This window comes from Mastigoproctus giganteus, chromosome 8 (genome assembly GCF_048544385.1).
Source record: "Mastigoproctus giganteus isolate SK-2022 chromosome 8, ASM4854438v1, whole genome shotgun sequence".
Taxonomy (NCBI): Eukaryota; Metazoa; Arthropoda; class Arachnida; order Uropygi; family Thelyphonidae; genus Mastigoproctus; species Mastigoproctus giganteus.
This window is the reverse complement of record NC_143582.1, coordinates 75,972,720-76,000,592: the sequence shown is the minus strand read 5'-3', so window position 1 is coordinate 76,000,592 and position 27,873 is coordinate 75,972,720. Positions and strand designations below refer to the sequence as shown.

General features: G+C 39.3%; 1 protein-coding gene across 1 annotated transcript in view; it reads left to right on the top strand.

The window, feature by feature from the left end:
• Positions 1–27,873, top strand: part of LOC150081646 (protein NDNF-like) — a 61,507-nt gene that overhangs the window by 20,821 nt on the left and 12,813 nt on the right. The window contains exon 2 of the mRNA XM_090380576.1: positions 27,160–27,351. Coding sequence (XP_090236702.1) covers positions 27,170–27,351 — 182 coding nt within the window. The 5' untranslated portion in view covers positions 27,160–27,169. The remainder of the gene's footprint in view (positions 1–27,159; positions 27,352–27,873) is intronic.

Here is a 27,873-nt window from a genome sequence, read left to right as displayed (position 1 = left end):
AAATTGCTTTCAAATATTTCCAGTTTTTCAGTGAATCATTTTAATACGCGTTTGCAGTCTATCACCGTAATTAATTTCCCTTGAAGTGATACTTGATTAAGTTTTTGAAAAATCCAAGCCATATAGAATAAGTTGTTTTGTGTTTGCTGATCTCCTTTGCTAAATCTTTCTCTCCTTCGCTTCCTAAAAAAATTAATTATCGTATCAAAAAGGTTTACAAATCTTGTTAGACAGTTTCCTTTAGAAAGCCATCTGACGTCTGTATGTACAAGAAGCCTCACATACTGTTCTTCATTATCAACACAAAATTTTCTGAAAAGGCGATCATATTTGCTATGTGACTTTATTTTATTGATAGTTTTAATAATTATACTGAGAGATTGATAAAGAACTGGACTAATATTTTTTGCAACCAGATGATGTCGGTGCACAATGCAGTGTATTGCAAGAACTTCAGGACATACTTCCTTTAGGTGGGCTATAAAACCTTACGTCTTCCAACCATGGAGGTAGCACCATCAGTGGCACAGGATACCAAATTTGGCCAATGATACTGTTTTTCATCAAACCGTGTTTTTACATCAGCAAAAATGGTGGATGCTGTAGTACAATCAGTTTCTATAGATTTTACAAACAACATATCTTGCAATTTGCAATCATCATCGAAATAACGAACGTATGCCATTAGAAAGGCCTTATTGTCAGTAACTGTGGATTCATCAATCTGAATAGAAAGTTTTCTAGTTTTTAGTTTGTCAATTAGATGCTCTTCAATGTTAACTGACATCTCATCGATTCATCTTCGAATTCAATCGTTGCTCAATGGCAATGCTTTTAAAATACTGGAAAGATTTTGATGCATCACTGTTGAAATCACAATCTCTAATGCGGGTCGTATAACAGTCTCAGCAAATGTATAAACACTACCAGTTTTTGTAATGATTTCTGCAATTTTGTAAGATGTAATCATTCCATCGTTATTTGTTTGTGTTTGTGTATAAGGAAGTAACAGTGTTACGTTGCTCAAAATTCAGTTTTAAAATTTTAAAATACAGTATTCGATATGTTTACCAACTCTATCAGAATGTTTCCTTTTTAAGTGATCTAAAAGTTTTGATAGTTTCATAGCCTCATTTGAAAAAAGAACTATTACACTATGTGGGCTGTCTTGAGTCGAATGGGTTTTCAATGAAACCTTAAGCTAGATATTCATCCAGATAATGTTGACACTTTTTCTTTCCAGCACTTGACATGATTGATGATAGGCTGAATAACTACAAAGAATTAAATAATAAAATATAAAGTATTTTTATGCACTTTAGTCAAAGCTTAAATAAAGCTTAAATAACTTTCGGCATTTTAAGCTCTTGCTATTTTTAATTATAGTCATAAACTATTTTTATTTAACTCTCATAGCCCATGTCACTCACAAAAACACTGTGGATAAAAAATAAACAATTTCCACAAGGAAACAATAAATCAATACTAATTATCGCTTAGAAAGTAGAAACAATAGACTGAAATATTTCTTCATCCCATCCATGCCTCATATATTGACCAATGAAACAAAAAGAATAAATAAATAAACCATGCCACCACGCCGCCGCCGCCAAGATCGCAGCTGTCGGAAAGGCGCAAACGCCAAGGATTGGAGACATTACCTCCGAAAGAACTTAGGCATTTAATGCCTATGAAAAACAAAGGTTGTTGAATTAAATCACGCCCACTATCTTCCTTTTATCAAAATTTCTCACTCACTCCTGATAAAAAAAGTAAAGTGCAGCCATTATCAACCCACTGCAGGATTGAAACCTCCTCAACAATTCATGCTGAGGGAAATGGACCATAATCTACCACGCTGGTCCAGTGCGGGTTGGCAGATAGACCGTATTCAGCAGTCAGGGGCTTGAACCCCGGTCTACTGAAAGGGCGTGTGCTACTGCACTCCCGCTCTTGCCCACTCGGCTTGATATAATATACCTAATGTTAAAAATCAGTTGTCTCAGGGGAAAAGAAAACCCAATGAGAGAAATTAAATATTAAGGAATAAGATGTCATCGGGTAGGATTGAACTTGAGGGCCACAAGCCATTGTAATGCCCATGATCTTTTCGGCTCCCCAAAAAACAATTTTAGCTTCCTTGGGGGCGATATTGCCCCCATTGAGAATCCCTGCTCTAGAGCAGAGTTATTAGGTGTTGAAGGGGTAACTTTAGGAGGTTCAAAGAGCTGATGGATTACTACAGTTATATATTTTTTTAAAATTTAAATATTAAAAGATATTTATTTACTTAGGTACTGTAACTAATATGTACACCGATGAGCCAAAACATTGTGACCAGCGAGTCGTTATGCAAATCCAAGCAACTGCAGGTGAACTACGGGGCGTGCGAGGGTCCGGACACGGTATAAAAAACACCTGATACTGAACTCCGTTAATCAGTGTTACTCTTGTTCTTCAGATGGGAAAGTCGGCGGACTTAAGCGAGTTTGACAAAGGCCAAATTGTAATGGCCAGACGACTGGATCAGAGCATATCCGAAACGGCACGGCTGATGGGATGCACACGGTCAGCCGTGGTTAGTACCTACCGAAAGTGGTCCGAGGAGGGGAAAACCCACGAACCGCCGGCAAAGTGTTGGACGACCACGGCTCAACGATGCTCGAGGTGTGCGAAAGCTCTCCCGGATGATACGTCGCAGTATATGTGAAATCATCAGGATTTCACAATGAACCCAGCAAGCAGTCAAAAAACGGAAAGAGCCCGACTACAAACCTACCGCCTTCAGGAGTGGCAGCAAAGATGTACAGAGACGACAAAAGGCGAGATCACCCGTAAGTTCTTTCCAGAACTGAACAAAATATATCCAAAGCAAATGGGCTTGCACCTGACCTCGTTACTCACAGGACATGGACCCTTCAACCAGAAACTGTTCAGTGTCGGACTCACCTATGACCCAAATTGCACGTGCGGGGAGGTCGAAAACTGGAACCACCTGCTTTACGACTGCCCACAATACGAAGATCTCAGATGCACTCTCATCACTAAAATCCATTACCTCCCCAAAGGACTTGAACATCACATTATTAACACGGAAGAGGAGAACCGAGCGCTTTCCCAGTACACACAGGACCTCTTCACAAGGAGAAAGGTGTTAATTGCCATACATCGAGACTGATAATACAGTATCATAAACAAATCGCATAAGACAGAGACAACTCCTGTAAAAGAAAACTGTGGAAGAAAAGAGAATGAACGGAAAAAAAGAAAAGAAAGGGAGAGGAAGGATAGGGGTCGCCCCATGAGCGTCCCAACCTGAATTAAGTGGATAGGAATAGAGAGAACAAACTGCAGCCTAGATGCCAAAGCCTTACGGCATCCTGAAAAGGGCACCCCGGCCTCCTCACCTTTAAATCCTACTTCCCGGGGGGGGGGGGGACGAGAGAATCGTATTCTCTCGTTCCCTACCCTCATTTCTACTCTGGTGGGGCATGGGCATGCCCCACTGAAACTTGAGGCTGTCTTCCCTATTGGCCCCATACTTCTGTTTTTCCCCCCTGCAGTCTTCAGCTTCCCGTCTCTATCTTCACGCTAGCGAAGCCCCCGCACACCTAAATTTAAACACATCCAAAATATCTTCGCCACGTTTCAGCCTATCAACTCAAGCGACATCAACCCCTCACAATTTACGCTGATATGTATGCACGTTGTGTGTATATATGTGCGTGTGTGTATAATACAATATAAGAATATATTTTTATTTATTTTTTTTATGGGTCCTAGCCACTGAAATCTCAAAAAATTAGGTGGCAGGATCTGCCAGAGTGAAACTAAAACTACTGGGTTCCTGATCTGCCTCCACGGGGCGGAGGTGGGGCAACGTTGCGCCTCAGCAGGAGCCCAGCGGCTAAACGACAAGACGCACAACGGTACACGATACTACACATAAAATATCCATACACTTGGATACGTGTATCCAAGTGTATGGATATTTTATAACTACGCGGAGATGGAGGAAATCCCTAAATATACCTTACCTAAACATCATCAACTGCTGAACTGCTTATTTTATCTGTTTATGTGAGCCCTCTCAACACGATTCAAATTTTTGCATGTGAGCTTTCTACTGAACGGCCACAGTCATGCAAATCGCCACACGTTGTTTCGTTTGATTTTTTGGTTGTAATCTTTAGAAATAGTGTTGGTCCTTAAGTTTTGCACACCAGTGTATTAGGTAGGTGGTCATAATGTTTTGGCTCATCGGTGTATATGTGCATTGGTTTCACAAACTGTAAAAAATACCACCTGTCGAACCGTTAATTCCCTTGTGGGTAGCACAGTTGGTAGAATTGCCGGCCTCCCCACACCGGGTGGAAAAGTTCTGATTTCTAATCATGGCGATGTAGTGAGGAATTTTATGGGCCATATTCGAAACGTGGCTGAGTTAGTCCGTCTTAGGCGAGGGTAGCATGGTTTTTTTTTTTCTTTCTTTTTTACATTTACTGTTAGGTGTGGGTTTACAGCGAAATTCGTAATTGGACCATTTTACTTCGAGTAGATTCGAGCTCATGGTCCAGACAGCGAAGCGTTACTGCGATCGTGTCCGTCAGCGTGTGATTTCTGCTCTTAGGAGATTATGTTTGGAAAAAACAACTGTTTTTAGACAGGATGGAGCCACTCCCCCACATTGATCTCGGCCAGTAACTACGCTTCTTTGTAGCACATTTGATGATGATCATGCATTTCTTGTCACTTTGGGAACGTTTGGCCACCTCGATCTCCGGAACTAAATCTTTGTGACTTCTGCTGTAAGGATATCGCAAAGACAAAATGTAACATGGAGATATACAATCTCTAGCTAATTTGAAGGAAAGCATCACAAGACATATCGTTAACATTTCCAGTGACGTGGTGCAGGTAACAGTTAATCACATACTGCTCTTCCAGAATGAACTGTAATTGCGCTTCCAAAATGAATTGATTAGCTAAGCATCAGAAAAATCCACGAAAAAGAAACTTTACATAAGATGCCAATGGAAATAAAGAAATGTGTCTGATACCAGTAGACGGCTGATTTTTAATCACACTGAAATGACAATCGGTTAAAGAAAATGTTGTCCTTATTTGTTAATATAAAAAATAGCTTTTCTGCCACGTCTTGGAGACTTTTGTCAGGATCTTAATATTTATGATAAACCATTTAAGAAAACATTTGATGAATATATAAAAAAAAAAAAAAAAAAAAGCGTTCATCAGCTAATTTTTAAGGGCGATGCGCACAAATGAAAAATAACTTTTGCTGTTTTCATCATGAAGTTTACAAATTCTCATGGAAACAACCCGGAATGACAGACTCACATAAATCTGGAATCGTTCAACCTCCGGTGAGGTCCTACTAAAGAAATAAAAAGCAATGGGGAAATTCGAACAAAACTTCTTCCGCATGCGTTAGGCGCAATAAAATGAGAGGACGAAGGGCATCGGCACAATTTTTTTTTGTTATTAAAATTCCGCGAATAAAATTTATAGCAATCAGTGAAATGTTGGATTACTACGGGAATGAGGAATCAACAAACCTACGGTTTTGAAATGTCAGTCATAGATAGGGCCTACTTTTTCGCTTTTGGAAGATTGGAGTGGAAGATTTGGAAAACTTCTGGAAGAATCACTTTGTAACGTTTCGCGAGAAAACTCCTGGATGAATCTGAGAATTAATTCATAAATAAGACGTAAATAAGGTGTAAATAAGACGAAGCACAATTGTAGTTCCATAAAGAACGCAAGCAATTCGGCGTGCGTTATTATATAAGCGGTGTGATAACACATTAAACTGAAAACTTTCTGAGTGTGAGCGGAACTCTGCCGGAAACACTATTCTGCCATGTTCTAAGATCCAGTTTGCCTACCCGAGTTCAAGAGACGCATAAGCAGACCTTTGCTTATGGAGAAACTGTTGAGTTGAAGAACGCAGCTATGTTTACGTTATATAACCCTAGTTCTGATTTCATGATTGGATTTTGCCTCTAGTGCGCTATCTAAGTAAATCTACTCCCAGTTGAAGTGACACCCATCTGTCTTGAAGGTGCGTTTGCAGTCATTTATCAATTGGTCGTCTATTATTTAATCAGACGTAGAATTGAAGGTAATAATCTTATGTTTAGCGATCTCATATTACATATATGTGGGCTATATTATGATGTATGTAACCTGGTTTTCGTTTTTGATTTGTTTGTTGTTGTTTTTTTTTTTTTTTCAACCTTGTGGTTCCTTGTTCCTCTTTTAATCTTTAATTTTAACCTTTAATCCTGCAGAAAAATTGTTAAGTTAGTATTTTTTACATTACGAGATAAGCAGGTTTTGTACGGCTATGCTTGCACCCTAAGTCACAGACAGTATGACAATGACATAGTGAGAGGTGCTCAACCCGCGGGCCACTCCCTTACATTGTGCGGCCCGCTACCATAAGGGCAGTCTCCAAATGTTATGCGTACCCCAAGTTTTAAACAAGCATGTCACTTTCCACATTGACCTTTTTAAAATATCCGTTTTTAATAATATTCGACTTTTCTATATTGCTTTCTCGTGTTTTATACATGTTCCTCAGAATTCATCAATAAAAAAAAATTCCTGTTCCGTGAATATTTTCATTTGATATTATTTTATTTAATTTGCCCGCGTGTATTACTGTTTTAAAGACATTACAATTCCGCGGTCAAAAAAGATTGAAAAAAAACAAAAAAACAAAACCAAATAAGCCCCGGTATAAACAACGCACTATAAATTATGTTCAGGGCAAAATTAATAAGGAAATACCGTAACTACCACAGAACTTCCTATAGATTGTTCTGCGTCTGTAACCATACCGATGATTACAGTTCATTTTAAGATATATATTTAAAAATACCAATATTACGTTATTCCACATAAGGTATACATAAACTTGTATCAAAATGTTTTTATTGGTTACAACCATAAAATCTAAACAAGGAAAATATGTACTTGATGGAATTACCTCAAATCTTTTGTGGAAGTGTATTACAATAAGACTCAGTTAGATTTAGTCTGGAAAAAAAAATATTCTACTGTTCTCATGAATCTAAATCATAACTATTCACAACTGCTGGTGCAGTCCTGCATATTTAGATGTTTAATACTGAATATGATCACTCGTTGAGTTGTTAAAATTGGGAGGAAGAGACATAACACAAAAACTGGCAAGGCTCTTCACAAAGTGCATTAGAAAAGGTGTGACGCATAAGCAGTGGAATAATGCAATCATAGTTTTGCTGCATAAGAAAGGAGATAAATCAGAAATTGGAAATTATAGACCAATTAGCTTGTTATCCCACATCTACAAGTTGTTCACAAGGGTCATTATTAACAGATTAGAAAGAATACTTGATGAGAATCAACCGAAAGAGCAAGCTGGCTTTAGGAGAGGATTCTCAACTATGGATCACCTTCATGTAATATCACAGCTAATGCAGAAAGCAAATGAATATAAAACACCATTATGCCTGGCATTTGTGGATTATGAAAAGGCATTTGACTCCATACAGCATAAGGCAATGTTTCGGGCACTGGAAAGACAAGGCATTGATACCCCATATATTATGATTTTGAAGAAAATATACGAGAGTGCTACCTCCTTTATTAGACTAGACAAAGACAATAGGAAATTTAAAATTGAGAAAGGAGTTCGACAAGGAGACACAATATCTCCGAAGCTGTTTACTGCTGCCCTTGAGGAAGCTTTCAGAAGATTAGACTGGTCGCAGAAAGGAGTCAATGTGAACGGAGAGTACCTAAACCATTTACGATTTGCAGATGACATTGTGGTCATAAGCCACGATCCCAAAGAATTAGAGGAAAATCTTAATCAGTTATGCACAGCTAGTAAGGATTTTGGACTAAAGATGAATATGGCTAAACAAAAGTAATGATGAACAAGTATGCCACAGAAAGGGAAATAATGATTGAAGGAGCAGTAATTGAAAAGGTGGAGTTATATACTTATCTGGGACAAGTTATTAGCTGTAATAATGATAAATGGCTGGAAGTCAAGAGAAGAATAAATTTTGGATGGATAGCATTCAGGAAATATAGTCACATACTGAAGAGCAATATCCCAGTTTGTCTGAAACGTAAAATAATGAACCAATGTATACTCCCCACCATGACTTATGGAAGTGAAACTTGGGCACTCACCAAAAGAATGGAAGAGAAGCTGAGAACTACACAGCGAAGAATGGAACGAATCATATTGGGAATCAGACTGTTAGATAAGAAGAGAAACACATGGATTAGGCAACAAACTCAAGTAAAGGACATTCTTATCAAAACTAAAGAACTAAAATGGTCTTGGGCAGGACACATAGCTCGAAGACATGATGACAGATGGACTAAGAAAATAACAGAATGGTATCCAAGAAGAGCTAGAAGAAAACCTGGAAGACAAAGGCGGAGATGGATAGATGAAATTCATGAGTTTGTGGGTAGTAAGTGGATGTCCAGTGCTTAAAACAGAAGGAACTGGAAAGTTGCTGGAGAAGCCTTCATCCTGCAGTGGATTGAAAATGGCTGATGATGATGATGATGATCACTCGTAATAGGCGAGCTCATGCCCTTTACAGAGCTTATGATAGACCTTGTGCTAATAAATCCTTCTCTTTGTACGATGTTGTTTTTTTTTTGAGCATTAGCAACTAAGGCCATATTGCTCCGGGCCGCGCGGGTGCATAAGTACACGTGCCTTGAATGACCGGGGTTCAAGCCCGTGACTACTGAATACGGTGCTGTTCCTTGTATTCTGTCTATCTTGTTAACTCCTCTATGACCGTTTGGTCGTCCCGGAGTATAAACAGAAAATTTATTATTTTTATATGCGGTGGTCATTCCTTGACCTTTCCGCATCCTCCTTATTCGGTGGTGAATGGCTTCAACCCCGGTCTAATCCAGAAGCGTGTGCTACGCACTGCTGCTCCTTCCCACCTGGCTACGGAGGCGCCAGTCTTTGTACGAGAGCAGTTCTCAGTGCATAGAGGTTTTAAGGAGCAAGTGCTCCAATTCGTCTCCATGAAGCAGTAGTTCCTAACCATTCCGATACTACAAGTCGCCCTTCAAGAATAAAATTTATGCGCACAATCAATATCCTTCACATCTTTTAATTTTAATAAAATAACAGAAATTATTTTAATTTATTATTATGGAAGCATTATTATTATTACGAATGCAAAGCGACACTGTCCAAAAATTGTTACATAAATATAAATAAAATTAGCTTCTCATAAACATAAAATAAAATCAATTAATTAAAACCAGTTTACCATTTTGATGAGCGCGCAGACCAGCTCTTAACTACTCGCAGATCACAAGTGGTTCGTGCACAGATTCAAAAACATCTAAAAATATCTCAGACCTGTTCCCTGAATTTTTATGGATTTTTCATACCGTGGCCGAGTTAGTCGGGCACGGTGGGAAAAAAGCCTTTCTCATCCACCGAAATATAGAAGTAATGATAAGATAAAGGGTCTTTCTCATTCAGCAAAGTAGAAGAAATGAGAAGAAAAAGGGTCTTTCTCATCCAGAAAAGTAGAAGAAATGAGAAGAAAAAGGGTCTTTCTCATGCAGCAAAGTGGAAGAAATGATGACCACAATAAAACCAACGGCTCATACTAGATAGCTCTTGTTTTTTGCTTCGGCGCAAAAACAAACATCGATTAGCAATCTGGGATCCACTGTACACTTGTAAAGATTCGCGAAGTTTTATTTCCGACTTTTTAATAACAAAATTCCAGTGGACTACGAGTATAGTATACTTTGTATAGCATTCCTCGCATCATTGATTGAAATTTAGACGTTTTCCACCAGGTGTTCAAACTTCGAACACAAGGGTAGAAAAGGCCTGAATGCGAATCCCGAGTTCGAATTTTGTTCTTTGGCGAGAACAAGTTTCTTACCACTAATTACGCATTTTTCAAAATAAATTTAATTTTTGTGTTCAACGTTTATATTTACAGTATATTTTTTAGGTTTTTTTTTTTTTTTGTTTCTTTTACGTTTAATAATTAAATACGAAAATCCAACAATTATTGCATAAGACTAATAACTTTCTTATCAGAGGCAAAACCAAGGTATGGAGAGGGCAAATAGAGTTAAAAAAACTTGGAATAACTGAACCTATAATGTATTTTTAAAATAACAATCGTTATTATTAATTTATGGGTAATAATTTAATAATAATTTTTATATTATAATTGCACCGATGAGCCAAAACATTATGACCAACGAGTCGTTATGCAAATCCAAGCAACTGCAGGTTAACCACGGCGCATGCGCGGGTCGGGACACGATATAAAAAACACCTGATACTGAGCTCCGTTAATCAGCGCTCTTGTTCTTCAGATGGGAAAGGCAGCGGACTTAAGCGAGTTTGACAATGGCCAAATTGTAATGGCCAGACGACCGGGTCAGAGCATATCCGAAACGGCACGGCTGGAGGGATGCTCATTGTCAGCCGTGGTCAGTACCTACCGAAAGTGGTCCAAGGAGGGGAAACCCATGAACCGCCGGCATGGTGTTGGACGACCACGGCTCATCGATGCTCGAGGTGAGCAAAGGCTCTCCCGGATGGTACGTGGTAAGAGAAGGACGACTGTGGCGCAACTCGCCGGTAATTATAATGCTGGTGACGGGAGTAATGTGTCACAACACAGTACATCGAACCCTGCTGAAAATGGAGCTGCGTAGCCGCAGGCCGCTCCGAGTGCCCATGCTAACCACAGTTCACTGGTGACAGCGCCTACAGTGGGCATGCAAGCATAAAAACTGGACCTTGAGTGATTGGAAGAAGGTCCTCTGGTCCGATGAATCACGTTTCCTGTTGCACCATGTGGACGGCCGGGTACGTGTGCGTCGTTTACCTGGGGAAATAGCACCTGAATGCACCGTGGGACGAAAACAAGCTGGTGGCGGCGGTGTCATGCTTTGGGTGATGTTCTGCTGGAATACCCTGGGTCCAGTCATCCATATGCCAGGCACTCTGACGTCTATCACCTACCTGGGGAAAACCTTTCAATCATCTACCTTCATTGCCTACACAGATAATCTCACCATACTCACTGCTGGTAACTCTAGGAGAGAAATTGAGAACAGAACAAACTTAATTCTCAAGGAACTCGCTACGTGTACAGAAAACAACAAACTAAAGGTGTCGACAAAGAAGACAGCACAAATGCTCAACAAAGGAAAGCTTGATAGGGAGCGATCGCCAGCAATTAAATATATGGATCGAAGGATCAAATACAAATACCCAAACAAACAGATACTTGGAAATAATAGTAGATGAGACGCTCAGCTTCCTCCCTCACGTCAAATATATAAAGTAAAAAACCAAAACTTTCTTGTTTGCTATAAAACTATTAAAGCTCACACACTTAGGCTCTATTACAACTGCATTTTTCTCACAACTCTCTCCTATGGTGCCGGGGCTTGGTGTTATAGAGCGAACAAGGTGGCTCGGATTAAGCAGCTGAATCAAGCGCAACGGTTAGCTCTACTAACCATGTCTAGAGTTTGCCGGACAAATTCTACTATGGCCCTACAGGCACTGCTTGGGAAGATGCCAGCCCATCTGGAAATGCAATATCGGTATCTTAAATATAGGCTAAGAAAGAATATACCCAGCACCTTGGATGGCATCACCATCAACCTATAAGCAGAAAAGAAAGAGGAACTAACAAGGATAAAAAATAAACTGAAGGAGAGATGGCAAGAAATCTGGTCCACGGCTGAAGTGGGGGATATGACTAGGCGCTACATCCCGGAAGCAAGAGAATTGACCAAGAAAGTAAAGCTATTGGATGGCACTAGGCCTACACGCAACATTCCTTATGACGGGACATGGTAGCATAAATGCCAAACTGCACCAACTAGGACTGGCTCAAGCACCGCACTGCCATTGCGGTGAAATAGAAACAGCTGACCACATCCTCAATGAATGTTATTACTATCAAGACCGCAGACGGGAGCTCTCCTCCTTGGTGGATGCCATATCGCCAATGAATAAAGAAAACCTGATTGCAACAGAAAGTAACTTCAAGGCCTTTAACACATTTGCCACCAAGGCCTTCAAAAGGAGAGAGACTATTAGAAGAGGGGATACCCGAACTGGACCTGACAATCGTCAACTCATACACAATAATTAAGCGAGGACAATATCAAAACACCTTTCCCCTACTTCCCCACTGTCCTGAGTGGGGGAATCTTTCTACTGGCTTAACACTTTTCTATCTAGGGCAGATCTTCCGTTAGACCTGCCCCCTTTTTTCTATCCCCCTCCTTCTCTTTCCTCTACCTTGAGCCCTCCTAAAGTTCTCTAGGAGTGCACAAAATGATGACAATAATTAAACGACGACAACACCAGATCTCACCTTTTCCTCTACTCCCCCACCATCCTGAGTGGGAGGAATCTTTCTACTTGCTTAACACTTATTCCTTCTAACTAGGGCCGATCTTCCCTTAGACCTGCCCCATTTCTATCCCCCTCCTCCTTCCTCTACCTTGAGCACTCCTAAAGTTCTTTAAGAGTGCTCAAGGTAGAGGAAGGAGAGCGTCATGCTGAGCACTCCTAAAGTTCTTTAGGAGTGCTCAGCATGACGATAGTAGAACCCGGCACGCCTTCACGTGGCAGGGTTGGAGGGGGGGTTGAGGCGGCGACTCTCGGTGTCTCTGCCTCCCATCTGCTAGGTTGCCAATCTGGCCACTACCCACAACAGAACAATAGCCGGAAGAGAGCTGCCATATTACAAGAAGAAAAGGCCTGGGTTCGAATCCCGTCGATGACGAGGAACTTTAATGGGCTTTTTTCACTCCGTGGCTGAGTAAGTCGGTCTCAGGCGTAGATAGCAAGGTTTTTCTCCCCAGTAACTGTGGTTTTTTCGTCCAGCAAAACAGGCAAATCGACCACAGAACATACGCAATTTACAGACACAAATACCGGTTAATGTATTTAATTACGGGAAACCCTAAAAAATAATAAAAAAATATTACAAGAAGGAATGAAGCAGATAATGGAAGAAACTTCGGGCTCCGCTCAGCCAACTCACACACACACACACACACACACACACACACACACACACACACACACACACACACACACCTAAACATCATTGCTGACCAGGTACACCCTTTCATGGCAACGGTCTTCCCCTCTGGCAGTGGCGTCTTTCAACAGGACAATGCGCCATGCCACACCGCCCGAATTGTTCAACGCTGGTTCGCGGAAAATGTGGAAGACTTCCGGGTATTGCCCTGGCATCCAAATTCCCCAGACATCAATTCCATCGAGCATCGGTAGTTAGTGTTGGAACTCCGATCTGCGGCGTCTTAACCACACGAACCTTACAGGAGTTAAAGGATCTGCTGGTTACGTGTTGGTACCAGATACCACAAGACACATTTAGAAATCTTGTAGCGTCCATGCCTCGCAAGGTACGAGCTATTTTGGCTGCACGTGGAAGACCATCATATTAAGTAGGTGGTCATAATTAGTATTAGTATTAGTATTAGTAACGGCCGTATGGTGCAAGAAAGCCTATGGCTTATGCTGCACCAGCCAAAAAAAAAAAAAAAAAAAAAAAATCCGAACAAAACAATGATAAAAACAAAAATTAAATAAATAAATAATAATAATTAATAAATAAATAAAAATAATAAAATGAAATTAAAAATTAAATAAAAAGGAAATTAATCCTATCATCCTATGCGCTTCATTTACCCGAAAGTACTATCCAGATGACCTTTGAATTTCCCCAAACTGTCGGCCTCTACCACCCATGAAGGCAACTTATTCCAGTAATTTATAACTCGCTGGCTAAAATAAAACTTCCTGCAGTCCAATCTAAACATTTCCCCGCGTAACTTTAATTTATGTCCCGTAGTTCTAGCATCATTTATAATCTTGAAAATTTTGTCCTCATTCATTTTACTGATGCCTCTCAGAGCCTTAAACACCTCAATCAAATCTCCTCTAAGGTGTCTAGTTTCCAAACTCTGCAACCCACATATTCGAAGTCTTTCTTCATAAGGACGCCCTTTTGCCGATCTCACCAGGCGAGTTACCCTTCTTTGCACCCTTTCAAGAAGCTCGATGTCTTTCTTTAGATGCGGTCTCCATACTTGAACACAGTATTCCAAGTGTGGTCTAACATAGGCCTTATATAATGGGATTATCACGTCCCTATCTCTACTTGCAAAAGTTCGATAGATCATCGATAGGACACCATGGGCCTTCCTTGCAACCTGTTTACAATGCTCAGAGAATTTCATGTCTGACCGTATCGTAACACCCAAGTCCCTTTCCTCCAGTACTGGGTTTAGTTGAACTCCACCAAGTGAATAAGTTATTTTGGGATTACTGTTTCCCAGGTGTAATACCTTACACTTTGTTGGATTAAAGCACAGCTGCCATTTTTCTGACCATTCTTGAAGTCTATCTAGGTCTCTCTGAAGAAGCTCAGCTTGACAGTGATCATTAACTACTCTACCAATTTTAACATCATCTGCAAATTTAGACATCACGCCCTCTATCCCTTCATCAATGTCGTTTATGAAAATTAAAAACAACAGTGGTCCTAATACTGATCCTTGGGGAACCCCACTTCTTACATCAACCCAATCTGAGGAATAGCCATTTATCACAACCCTCTGCCTCCTGCCCTGAAGCCATCCTTCTATCCATCTAAGGATTTTCCCAGTGATTCCAACCTGTTCCAGCTTATAAAGCAACCGCTCATGTGGGACTGAGTCAAAAGCTTTGCTGAAATCTAAATAAACAATGTCGAAATTATTCCCTAAATCCAGCTCGTGAGTGACCCTTTCGAAATAGCGAACCAGATTTGTTAAACATGATTTTCCCTTTACAAAACCATGCTGAGTATCCTTGAGAATTTCAATTCTATCCAAATGATCCTGAATTCCACCCTTGATCAATGCCTCCATGATTTTCCCTACTACTGAAGTCAGACTGACAGGTCGATAATTTCCAACTTCACTTTTAGAGCCACCCTTATGTATGGGAGATACATTTGCACTTTTCCAATCCAAAGGAATCTCCCCAGAGTCTAGTGATGCTCGCATAACCAGCCTCAGTGGTTCAATGCACTCGCTTGCCGCCTCTCTCAAGATTATAGGGTATATTCCATCAACTCCAGGAGCCTTACTAGTCTGTAGGCTTGAAAGTTTTTTCATTAAATAATCTTGCGAAATTTCAATATCATTAATTACATATTTTTTAACTTCGCTCCCACAATTTCCCATTGCCACAAAAGGCTTTTCATTTGTAAATATCGATGCAAAATAACTGTTGAGTTCATCTGCAACGGCAGCTGGTGTATTTATTACTATCCCCTTTCCCTTACATAAAGGTCCGATCTGGTTTGTCCTGCTCTTCTTGGCATTTATATATGTGAAGAATTCTTTATCCCCCCTCTTTGCTCTGTTTGCTAGTGATTTCTCATAAACTGCCTTTGCCTGTCGAACCTTTTCTGTGGCTCTATTACACACCACCTTGTAGCTGTTATAGGTAGCTGTTATTTGGCTCATCGGTGTATAATTTAATTTACATTTATAAAAACAAAGGCGCATTTCTGCTATCTGGCCATAAGCGCCATAATTCCTAGTTCAGCTTCTGTTTATTATTATATGGTTATAATAGTATTGTTATACTTTCAAAATACTTTCACAATTTGATGCGAAACTATAACATGTCACAGGCTAGTTTTAAACTTGGGGATGCATAACACTTAAGATTTCCACATGGCAGCTGACCGAACACGCCTGCCTTATGCATGTTTACCCTTTAAAACAGGACTATTAACTTCGTGGACAATCCTGGCGACATTTGTAAAGAAAGTTGTTTGGTTTTTATCAGCTGCCGTACTTACTGATGGCTCTGATATAATTATCAAAACACAAATGTCTCGTAAGTTCGTTGTGAAGCACATGCCGCCAGAGACAAAAGTGATGGCCTTACACATTCGTGGTTAAACGCCTGCCTTCACGCACGAAAATCGGATGTAATTCTGAGTAACCAATCGCTCTCAGTGCTATTTCGAATGCGTCGTGTTCTGAAATGTTTTTGCGACTGGCGACGTCTAGTACGCCACTCTGTTTCTCTTTAGCCTCCTGCCGCTCCTCAGTGAGGGAAGTTTCTCACATGTCATTAGCAGCCACTTTTCGGAATAGCCAAGAACGGACGTTTTTCAAACAACGGAAGAGAATAGCATGCGGGCGATCAGAGAGGGTTGGAATTTGGTTTTCCAGATTACAGTTTGTGTGTCACCATCCTGACTCATAATTTTACTACATGCTTAACATGATCGATGATTGAAGAGATATCAATTAAAAATGGGTAGATTACTGAAAGCTTCAGTAACCTACCCATTACTAATGAAACCAAAGAAAATCGAAACCGTGATCGAATTCGTACACTTGACTGCGTTCAGTTTCGATTACGGAGAGATCTTTCTGCCCCCACTGAAAACTGAAGACTGAAGACTATGTTCAATTTAAAGACAAATCCACGGTTCTTCCCAAGTTTTTAATATCTTTGTGATTAGTACTGCATCACCTGAAAAAAAGAGTCAACTATACCTTTAAAAAAACCTGAGATATCGCCAGGGCAGCCGTTTCGAAGCTTGCCGGCTTCTTATCAGCCGGAGGGTGATATTATCGAACCTATGCTATATAATGTATTTTTTTCTAAATACATTGGTGTAATTATTGTACAGCATTAATGTAATTTTACACTTCCAAAATTGTGTAAAATTACATTACACTTCCAGTTAAATTTTTTAACTGAAAGTTTTGTATGTTTTTACACAGCAAAATTACATTAAGGTGTCAATTTATTAGGTATACCTCTACCCACTTCATGAAATGGAACGCTCCTTTAATTAAACATCGCGTGTGCGTATATAAATCAAGTGGACATGGGTATCTCAGAAAGTGCAATCTCGCTTGAGTTTTTCACTTACGATTGGACCACTTTCGGATGTATCAAAATTGATTCAATGGATGCTACATGTTATCAAGAAACTGTTTCCGATCAGGCGCATCCCTTCCTGCCCACCGGACGTCCACCTGAAAATAGGTTCCTCCAACAGGCTAATGTGGCATGCCACATTACCACTCTCATTTCCAGGAAAATGAGAGCGACTTAGCCTTCTGAGATAATCTGTGCTTTTCCCAGTCACTAGATCTTAAATGATTACCTGTGAGATGAGGTGGAACGAGCTCTTCAGAATAGAGATCTGTAACTATCCAATTTGAAACAACTGTGATAAGCAATTGAGTTAACTTGGACCAGCATCTTTGTGGCGCGCTTTCCAGACTGTTTTGAGGACTAAAGGGGGGGGGGGACATACTCGATAAGGTACATGTACAGATGTAGCTCTTTCCAATTAAGTTTGGACTATGTCTGAAATTTAATTATATGTTTATTTGTTTTTTTATATAATTTGATTATTTTCAGTTTGTTCATATCAATCTTTTTTGGTCATGGCAGGTTTTTTTTCCTCCCTGTACTTGGGCAAACAGGAGAGGGAGTATATAAGAGTACTGCTAAATTATGTGTAACTGACAGCGGGGTTGCCATTGGTTGACTGGGACCGCTTTAACTAATAAATATCAAAAATCAAAGGTATATGTACAGAATAAAGTGGCCACTCAGGATATTATGTGTAGCAATTAAGAGTATCTTTAATCCCTAGAACCGGGCTACGTTTACTCTGTGCAGAACAATACTATAGGATTCCTTCCGCAATCTTATACGGTAGTACAGTACCGTTCCGTAGGGTAAACGCGGCCTTGTTCGAGGGTTTAATGTTACGTATAATGGTTATGTTTATAAATGGAAGTTTTACCTCCATACACGACTTGGCTGTTCTCTCAGACAAAATACATTATTCACAGTTCAGCATATGTTTGTTAATAAATACCACCCACCAGGTGATGAGAAACCAATAAGCTTCGAAAGCCTAGGCAGTGCGTCTAAGATTTTTAAATGTAGAACGTATTCGCCTTTCTCTGCTAATGCTATACGATTTAGAAAGATATTAGCAACTGCAGTGGAATTATCTCTCTTTGGATAACGACATTCGTTTTGAAGTTGAACATAAGCTCGAGCCTTAAGGATTTCAGATCTCGGCCTCGATCTTTAGTGAGAGCAGTAAGATTCGCAATATCGAAATCAAAGTCAAGCGTACAAATTTTATTTGACCTTCCCTGAAATCCTATAGCATTGGGTTTCATGGTGGTTACAGTTGACGTTCTTAAGACGACTGTGACAGATAGTTTACAATGAAATTCGAAAGGATATTATTTATATACAGTACTGCAACTTTATTTCTCTCCTCTAATCTAATTCAGTTCTTTTTATTTTATTTATTTTTTAATCAGGAAAGAAATGGACAAATCCAGAGACGGGTGACAATTATCTTTACAGTACGTCTTTCTCTCCATCGAACAGGAAATGGCTAAGAACAAACAAACTTACTAAGCGGATAGATAAAATACGGCTAGATGGCAGTACTTTAAACATATTTAAGGACTTTAAAGAATTTATAAACTCTTCAACCATTGCAACGACAGTGCATCATCTTCCAGCTTACTTGATGAAAACCCTCTTAGAGAATCACTGAATGGCATCAATTTACGAAAATGCTGTCTTAGTCTTATCATTTTCAAACTAAATCCAAAAGCATAATAAAAACCACAGAAAGAATTTTCGCTGTATGTATGAGCTTTACATTGCCCAAAATACAGTGTAACCGCGATGCTTGTCCCTCATGAACAATCCATTAGAATTTATTTATTTTTATTATTATTATTATTTATTTTTTTTTTAACTCGGCACCGGTTCAACTACCTTTTCGTATCTCCGCTGTTCCTTTCTCTTAAAACAGACTTCTCAGTCTCTGCCAACCATCAGCAGCTACAAAAGCGTCTTTCTCGTGGCGTCTGTGACAACTGCTTTCAAGTGCCACCAGTGTCAGATGCTCTACAACATCAGATAGCCCGAGTTTGGCGTGTGTCAAATAAGCGCATGCTGATGCTGCCATTCAATTGTTATACGCCATTACTCTGCCTAATTTGCCAACATGTCTACCTGACAGCGCTCAACTGTCATTTAGCTCAATTTTATTGGAATTATTTGTGAAATGAGCATTGTAATTTAAAAATATTAGGAAGCACACAAATTTAGTTTATAATACTTTGCAGAAACGCTGATTAAATGAACAAAAATATATTCTGAGGCAGATAATAACGCATTATTTTTGGTAATTGTAATGGCAGTTAATCCGTCCTCCTTTTCCCTCCCATTTTCCTTCTCCTCTCTGCGACACGAGATACACATATCTTCCATTCGGACCTAGAAGACTGTCATCGTTAAGTACATATGCTATTTATGTCAGAGAACTCGCGAACTTTCCGTTTTATTAATGGCACAAATGTTAATGTCTACTTTAGGAAATTGCCTTGTCTCGCATAACAGCGACTACAGGGTGAACGATAAACGCTAAATGCGAGCATATGAGATAAAAAAAAAAAAAAAAAAGTGGGGGGGGGGAGAGGGACACATTCGCACAAAGAACCCTGAGTGGAATTAGTAGCAGTAAATTAAGATGGATGATACATGAAAGAGCATAAAAGGAAACCATTTTTTTAATATCAAAGTTAACCGCCAAAATGCTTGAGGGGAATCTTCCATCAAAACGAACTCAAAACACCCTGACGAAATAAGTTTTGCTAACAGAAGACAAGGCATATACATTATATACATATATACGAACACATGAACAGCATATCGTTCATTCAATCTTCAACAGAATACTGTACTGTACTGGTTATGACCGTGTAATTACGCTATTTAAATATAGCCCTCAGTAAAAGAACGTGTAAGGTAAAAAGTTTGAAATTTATGCCATCCAGGTTTCTCATTAAAAAGTAAATAAAGAAAGATAGAAAGAATAAAGTGCATAATGCACTTTATTCTTTAGGGTCACTTAATTCCTTGAAATTCAAAATAGGGTAATTAAAATCAACATTCACAGATTATGTCCTTCACATTTATCATGTGAAAGAAATTAGAAATCTAGAGTTGAGTTTTCGTAATACATCATCACTGGCAAATAAAGTGGCCTTAAAATATATACATTTTCTGTTCATTCTCTAGAATGCACATAGGGTCAAGGGAGGTTATAATATATATGCAATTCAAGAACAGCGCCGTCTTTAGTGGTCAAGCGAGCTTGAACTACGGTGAAGTCAAACGCGTCTACTACGTACCCTCACGCTTAACCAATCGACTAAGGCCTTGCTGAAGATGCAAATTTGCAAAGTGCTTTCACCGGTTGTGGAAGAACCGGTGAAAATTTAGTACACTGGTGTGAAAATTTAAGGACCAGTCAGGTTTTCACCTGTAGCTTCTCATAGGAGTGGCCTGGATATGGGAAAAGCATACCAAAGGAGCCTCGTGAGGTACAGAAATGATGAAGGAAACAACACCGAACAGAAACAAAACAGTACAGAGGGACTTTATTCAAAAATGGCAACATAGCACTGGCTGCCATGATACAGATGCATCACTGCCAAAGATGGAACAAAGGGAAGAGGTTCTCCTCAGTAGGAGATATGGCCACCCTAATGTCGATGCAGGCTTTGCACCGCCTGTCCATATTTAGAACAATGTTGATAAGTTCTTGCGGTAACATCGTCCATTCCTCTATCAGCGCCATCTTCAGCTGGTGAACATTTTCAGGTGGGCGTGGACGTGCCGCTAGGCGTCTCCCCAGAGCGTCCCATATGTGTTCGATGGGATTTAGATCGATGGGGAACGGGCAGGCCAATCCATACGAACAATGTCCTCACTTTCCAAAAGCATATCAACAGCTGCAGTGCGATGGGGTGTGGCGTTATCATCCATAAACACGAACTCGGGGCCAATGGCACCTCGGAACAGACGCACATGGGGAAGAATTACCTCAGTACAGTAGCGTGCACCGGTTACAGTACCGCCTTCCAGTATCTAAAGTTGTGTACGTCCATCCAAGATAACGCCTCCCCAGACGAGAACACCTCGACCGCCATATCGATCCCTCTCAGTGATGTTTGCGGGGTGATACCGTGTGCCAACCTCTCGCCAGATTAGCTGACGTCCAGAATCGCTCCTGAGAGTGAATCTACTCTCATCAGTAAAGATACCTTAAGTAAAGATTTTGTGGTTGTAACCTTTAGAAATAGTGTTGATCCTTAAGTTCTGCACACCAGTGTAGTATCAATGGAATCTTTTCATATAGTGGAGTGCAGCAAAATGAATACAGTAACTAATGAGATATTTTCGTGCAGTGGCAAGGAGTGGCATTTTCTTGTTTGCATCCGGGCGCTTAAAAGCAGTAGCGGATTAAGGTCGGTTGAGGCCCTGGGCGCAGGAGAAAATATTGGGCCCCTTAAAAAAAAGAGAGAGACAGGGAAAATAAAAATACATGTTAACCATTTTTTTAAATAAATAAAAATATTATGTACTATTAATGTTTTATTTACAATAAAATTTGAATATAATATATGTATAATATAATTAATAATAGCATAATAATAATCACAAAGTTTTGAACTAATAGTTGAACATATTAGTTCAACTAATTTGTTGGAGTTTTGCGTATAAAGTTGAGGTTTTGCGTTTGTTTGTTGTTGTTTGTTATTTGGTTTTTAGGAGCATTAGCAACTAGGGCCATATTGCTCCGGGGATATGCGGTGGTCATTCCCTGACCTTTCCGCATCCTCCGTATTTGGTGGTCACGGGCTCGAACCCCGGTCTAATCAAGAAGCGTGTGCTACGCACTGCTGCTCCTGCCCACCTGGCTACGGAGGCGCCCCAGAGGTTTTGCGTGGGCCCTTCAGAAGCCGGGGCCCAGGGCGCGCGCCCGGTGCGCCTGCCGTTAAATCCGCCTCTGCTTAAAAGTCAACAACAGTACTGACAGTCAAATAAAACTTCGTTTCCTAAACAAAGCTAAAAGCAATGTGCGTTTAGCTTTGTTTAGGAAAAGGGATGACCAACTGAGGACTCGGGTGTATCGGAGCGCACCCGAATGCCATTCGTTTTCGTAAAATTTTCCATTTCAACTATTGGCCACTAGAAAAAAAAAAATACTGCATTTTTTTAGTGTCAATAGAAATTAACGTTCAATTTTGAAAACTTTGACGTACGAGTATATTATAAAACTTTGGGTTGTTGCTGCTTTAGCACACACTCAAACTAAATAGATTATTGTTTGGGTTTTAATTCTCATAAAACAGTTAACATAATTATTTTGTTGCAGAACGACGGCAACCTCATGGCAGCCATAATTTTGTAGAACAGTTGAGTCAACCCACTAATTTCTGAAACTCACTGTCGGGCGTTGAAATGAATGGCTTAGATCTGATTGTTACATTTCTGAAAAATTCCGAAAAAAATTAACATCACAACATGCAAGAAATTTTCACGAATCCTTATTCAAGAATTTTTGCAGAGATTTCTGCATTCATATTTTTCCAAAGTGCAATTAATCGGTTGAAACATTATGGGTTGTTCTTCAACCGTATTTTATACGGCCACTTTTAATGCAATATTTTGTTGAATTAAATATAGCGTAGCTCATTATTTTTTTGTAATACAATTGGGGGAGTTATTATATTCCGAAAAGTTAACCAACCGACACTAATGCACGGATAGCATCAACACCGGACAGGATCGCCGTCCTCCCCTCGCCGAGGGGGGGGGGGGCTTAGTCAAAGCCCGTCGATGACGTGAGGAATTTTTATAGACCTTTTTCACAACGTGGCTGAGTTAGTTGGTTGCAGGCGAGGGTAGCATGGTTTTTATTCCCGGAAACTCGAGTTTTTCGTCCAGCAAAACTGAAAATCGACCATAGAACACAAGCAATGTACAGACAATTACACAGAGCAATATGGGCTTAATCGCTGATTCTCCTAAAATCCTACTACGACACATCGAGTGATCTACCATTTATAATTTAACATCCTTAATCCAATATTAGGAAACATCAAGGGAGGAAACATCCGGCCTTCATCATTTTGGGGGTAACACATAGGACACATAACACAAAAGAGATCCAGTCCTGGAGAAGTTATATGAAAACTATTCTGTCGAACTGAATAATGTATTTTGTATTTTGATGTACTGTATTTGCAAAATATATTCTACACATAATTTGGCATACGGTCTCTAATAGAGAACGCCCACCAGATGATAAGTTTTGAAACACCTGTCCTGACGGAGTCTCAGATTTTTAATGTATGGTCGAGAAATTATTAGCAATTTGGGCAGAACCGTGGATAACGGTTATTTGTCTTGAAGGTGAACTAAGCCCACGGTTTAGCTCGAGGTATTTGGCGTTGGGTTTCTAGCGAGGGCGGAAAGTTTCTCCATGATCCAAAGCGAAGGAATTTTGTTTTGATTTCAACTACTGAAATTGAAATACCCCTGAAGTCCTATATTATTGCACCAAATGATTAATTGTGTAAAATTAGCATTTTTAAAATTTATGCTCCATTTGCAATAACACTCTCACGTTTCATCGGAATGCACACGTCTTAACTGTTCCTGCAAGACCAAAAGTGAGTTGTATTGCAGCTACCGGAAATATTAGCAGATAAGGAGGTAGGGTGGAAACAACATTTCACTTCCTATAAACTACTTAGTCCAACTGATGAAAGTGAAGACAATGACCTTCCTTCACATTTATTCATATATACTATTGATTTATGGGGACAAAGCTTTCAGGCATACATGTAATGTGAAAATGATCTGGTTAGTGCTTATTTTCCTAGCAGATCGCATAATATTGGTAATCTTGAAAAACAGTTCAATGCTACACATATTAAAAACCACAGGGATCTTGCTCAAGGCAATGTACTTCGTAATCTCATTCCTAGGAGGAAATTCTGCAGCACTACTAAAGGCTCCTGACATCGAAAAACCTTCAGTTTTCAAAATTACTCGAAGCGTTAGAAACAAAATTTTATCAAACAATGACTGGTGGGGGAAATGGGGAGGGAAATCACATTATCTTGATTTTAATCAGAATGCTAGATTTAATGAAGAAATCAGGGTGTCAATAAATGGTACACTAAAAGATTTTTTTTTTTTTTTTTTCAAAATATTTATTTTACTAAGTGTTTTAATTGACATGCCAAAATACAATAGTCCTTCATGGAAAATTCTCCCCTATTCGCAGATTCCTAGTCTTCACACGTGTGTGAGAAACTGAAAAAATAATTAGCAAAGGTTTTAAAAAATGCGGTTTAAAAGGGAACATAATGAAAGTAGACGACTTTGTAGATAGACAGAAAGGGATTTTGGAATGTGGCCAGTGTTTACAAAATGGCTACGTTTGAATTTCATGTCAGGAAAGGCGATGATGAAAAGAAGAAGAGAGTTTTATTAATGTCAGAGGATTTTGGACTGCCAAGAATTCCATCGCAAGATAGCATTATTCATGGAAGGATGGAGAAAAACACGGTTAGTTAAACATTTTGTGATGATTTACTTATCATTTGGGTGCAGCTGTCAAATGAAGAACGCCATTTGCCGTGTAACAACAGTGTTTATATTTGTTAGTTCGAGTTAGCACGTCTCCAAGAGTGAACGAACGTTGCTGCTGTAACGTTCCTTGCCTCCCTCTTCCCCCGGCGACGTATGACCTCCTACTCCTTCCTTCCTTCCTCCCAGAGCTGTGAACCGAATTTGTGGGTTAACTAATAAACTACGAGTTATTCACGAAAAGGAGGGTAGTGAGTGGGGGGGGGTTAGCCGAAATGTTATGATGTGTTACGTAAGAAGGGAGAGATGCTCTTCATCAAAAACAAATAACGTAAATAACGTGACTTGAATTGGAGCATCCGTACTTATATGAATAAAGAAAGCTCTTCTGTTGTACAGGGTCTATCGTCGAAGAAATATACAAGAGTTGCGCCTTACTCTGTTTTTTTTTTTAACTTTACTAATACGTAAATACTATGTTAATTTTTCATTTTTGATAATCGACTGTCCAGCAGAGAGGACAATATACAAAGGATCAAAATAATCTAGAGCAAGGTTTTAACAATTGATATACCTCATTGATTCTGTTATAATTGGAGAAACATGGCCGGGCAAAAAAATAATAAAAATTGAAGCACGAAATATTTTAAGAGCTGTGAGCAGCATAAATGAAGAATCTCTGGCTGGCGCAACAGAACTTTTCCAAAGACAACTAGTGGATGCATAATTATATTGAAGATGTTTCTGCATGATCCACCCCTCACAAGGTCTGAGTTCAGAAACACGAAATACACTGATCTGTTTTATGTACAGTATATCGGTAACTATGAATATATTCAACTAAAACGAGTACGTATTTTTGTATTAGTATTAGCCATATGATGCAAGGAATTCCCTAGGCACCAGCCAAATAAATAAAAAATAAGCTACCTATGTCTTTCCCTTCTCACGTAAGTAGCTGTTCAGCCGACCTTCGAAAGTATAAGAAAAAATATCTATTTCGCGCTCAATTGCTTTTTTGTTGAGTACATGCCACAAATTTCCGCTAGAGAGATATCACCTCGACTCTAGTAGTTTTGTGTTCGTTTTGTGTTCATTGTTAATTTGCATGTTTGCTTATGATGGAAGGGAAGGAGTTGGGTTTAATTACCGAATAACAAGACTGCTGCAATTACATATTCCATAATAACATACAGTATTGTCCATGCTTGTATCCGTTATAATGTTAAAATATCTAATAACGTTAGAAAGTTCGCAATGTTTAGCTGCTTCTTGTCTTTATCAAACAAAAAAAAAATCGAATGGCACTCAACTCAAAATTACGTCACCAGCTTAACACTTAACAAAATTTGGCAGTAATATTGCTAAATTTCGTTAATTTTTGTGGCAAAAATACTGGAGAGAAAAATTTTTTCCTTGCATCATTTCGTCACGATCAACACTAAAGTTCTACAAGGATTTCTAGCGTAGACAGTTTCTAGTGTAAACAAAATTACTTACACTGAAAAGAAAGTGAGCAGTTAATGACTTCAGTGTTTATTGTTTGGTGGTACCGAGAGTCACGTAGTGAAAAGAAAGTGAGAAACAAATGCTTACAATCAAAAACAATTCAAAAACATTGAGAATTCCAAAAGATTTTTGAATTGACTGGGCCTGCTGTATTAGCCAAAGAAAGGTTATTTTTAAGATTTATTTTCGAGTGTTAAACTTGGCAATCATATTCGACATAGTTTAGAATAATAGTAATAGAGGCATGTGATGCAAGAAAGCAAGCCTATGAGCTTATGTAGCATCAGCCAAAAAAAAAAAAAAAGAAAAGAAAAACATTTACACAACCATTCCCTCTAAAAGTTTGTCCAGTTCCTCCTTGAATTTATTTAAGCTATCAACTTCTACGACAGATGGAAGTTTGTTCCAGCAATTAACCACCCGCTGGCTAAAAGCAAATTTTCTAACGTCTATTCTACAACTGTCTTTCCTCTCCTCAATTTGAATTTATGCCACCTTAGGTTCGTAATCTAAGCAAGCGGAAGAATCCCAATCAGAATTCAGCGTGCTCAACCCATTCAAGGCGCCTTATCAGATCACCTCGCAGGTGCCTAGTCTCCAGTCGCCGCAATTTGCAGAACGTAAGCCTCTCTTGGTAAGAGAACCCCCTTCATTCCCCTCACCAATCTTGTTGCCCTTCTCTGTACACGCTCAAGCAAATCTACATCCTTTCTAAAATGAGGCCTCCAGACCTGTACGCAGTACTCAAGGCGTGGCCTGACTGTTGCCTTATACAAAGGGATAATCATCTCCTTTTCCTGCTAGCAAAATTTCTGTATATCATTGACAAATCCCCATGATCTGCTTTAATGACGAATGTGATCGCCAAACATTTATTCAAAAGTGCATAGACAATATTCTATGAAATGTTTAAGAAAGCAAGGGGAATCTTCCTCCGAATTTATAAACCTCATCAAGGAAGTATTTTTAAATTGGGAGAAAAATTCCCAGGTTCAAAGCGCTTTTTAATTCTGCTCCTTGATGTAGCTCCCGTTCATTTTCAGACTAATCACCATGGAGTCTTTGGTTCTGTTCGTGATCGTCCTATCGTACATCATTAGTGGAGCAAAGGTTCATTCGGAAAACAACGACCTTCTCTTCCATTCAAAGTTCCTACCTGAAATCTTTTACGACAACAAAGTTCTTCCTGAGAACGTGGAGGTTAATGTGTTCCTATTTAGTGATGACATCAAAAGGTAAGAAAGAAATATTCTTAACCCTTAGTTAGCATGTTCAAATGATCTGTGTATTGTACTTATCACTAATTTCACATTAGTTATAAGTTGCGAAATGCTCGTTTTAATCATAATTTATTTCCCATTTTGCTGGCTAAAATCGATGTGTCCTTTCGACCATAATGAAATTATTTGTGAAAATGAAAAAGCTCCACAAAGAAGCATTTTTTGCTCGCAGTTCAAAGTCATAAGTTGGGTTCCTTCTTATAACTGGCGTCTATATATGCAACATACTGGTTGGTAAAGTGTAGATTAGAATACCGTCGATGACGCATAGGCTTTACTGCTGCTTTTCAAGTGGGACTGGGTTAGGTGGTCGCAGAAGCATGTACTGTATATGATTTATATTTGGACTTTCCCAGCTATTTTTTCATCCCATAAACATCATGAACGTCTTAAATTACATGCAAATGACGGCTACATTACACTGGCATTCCACGGTGCAAGGAATTCCTTGCTTTAATTCAAAATAACACCAAGACA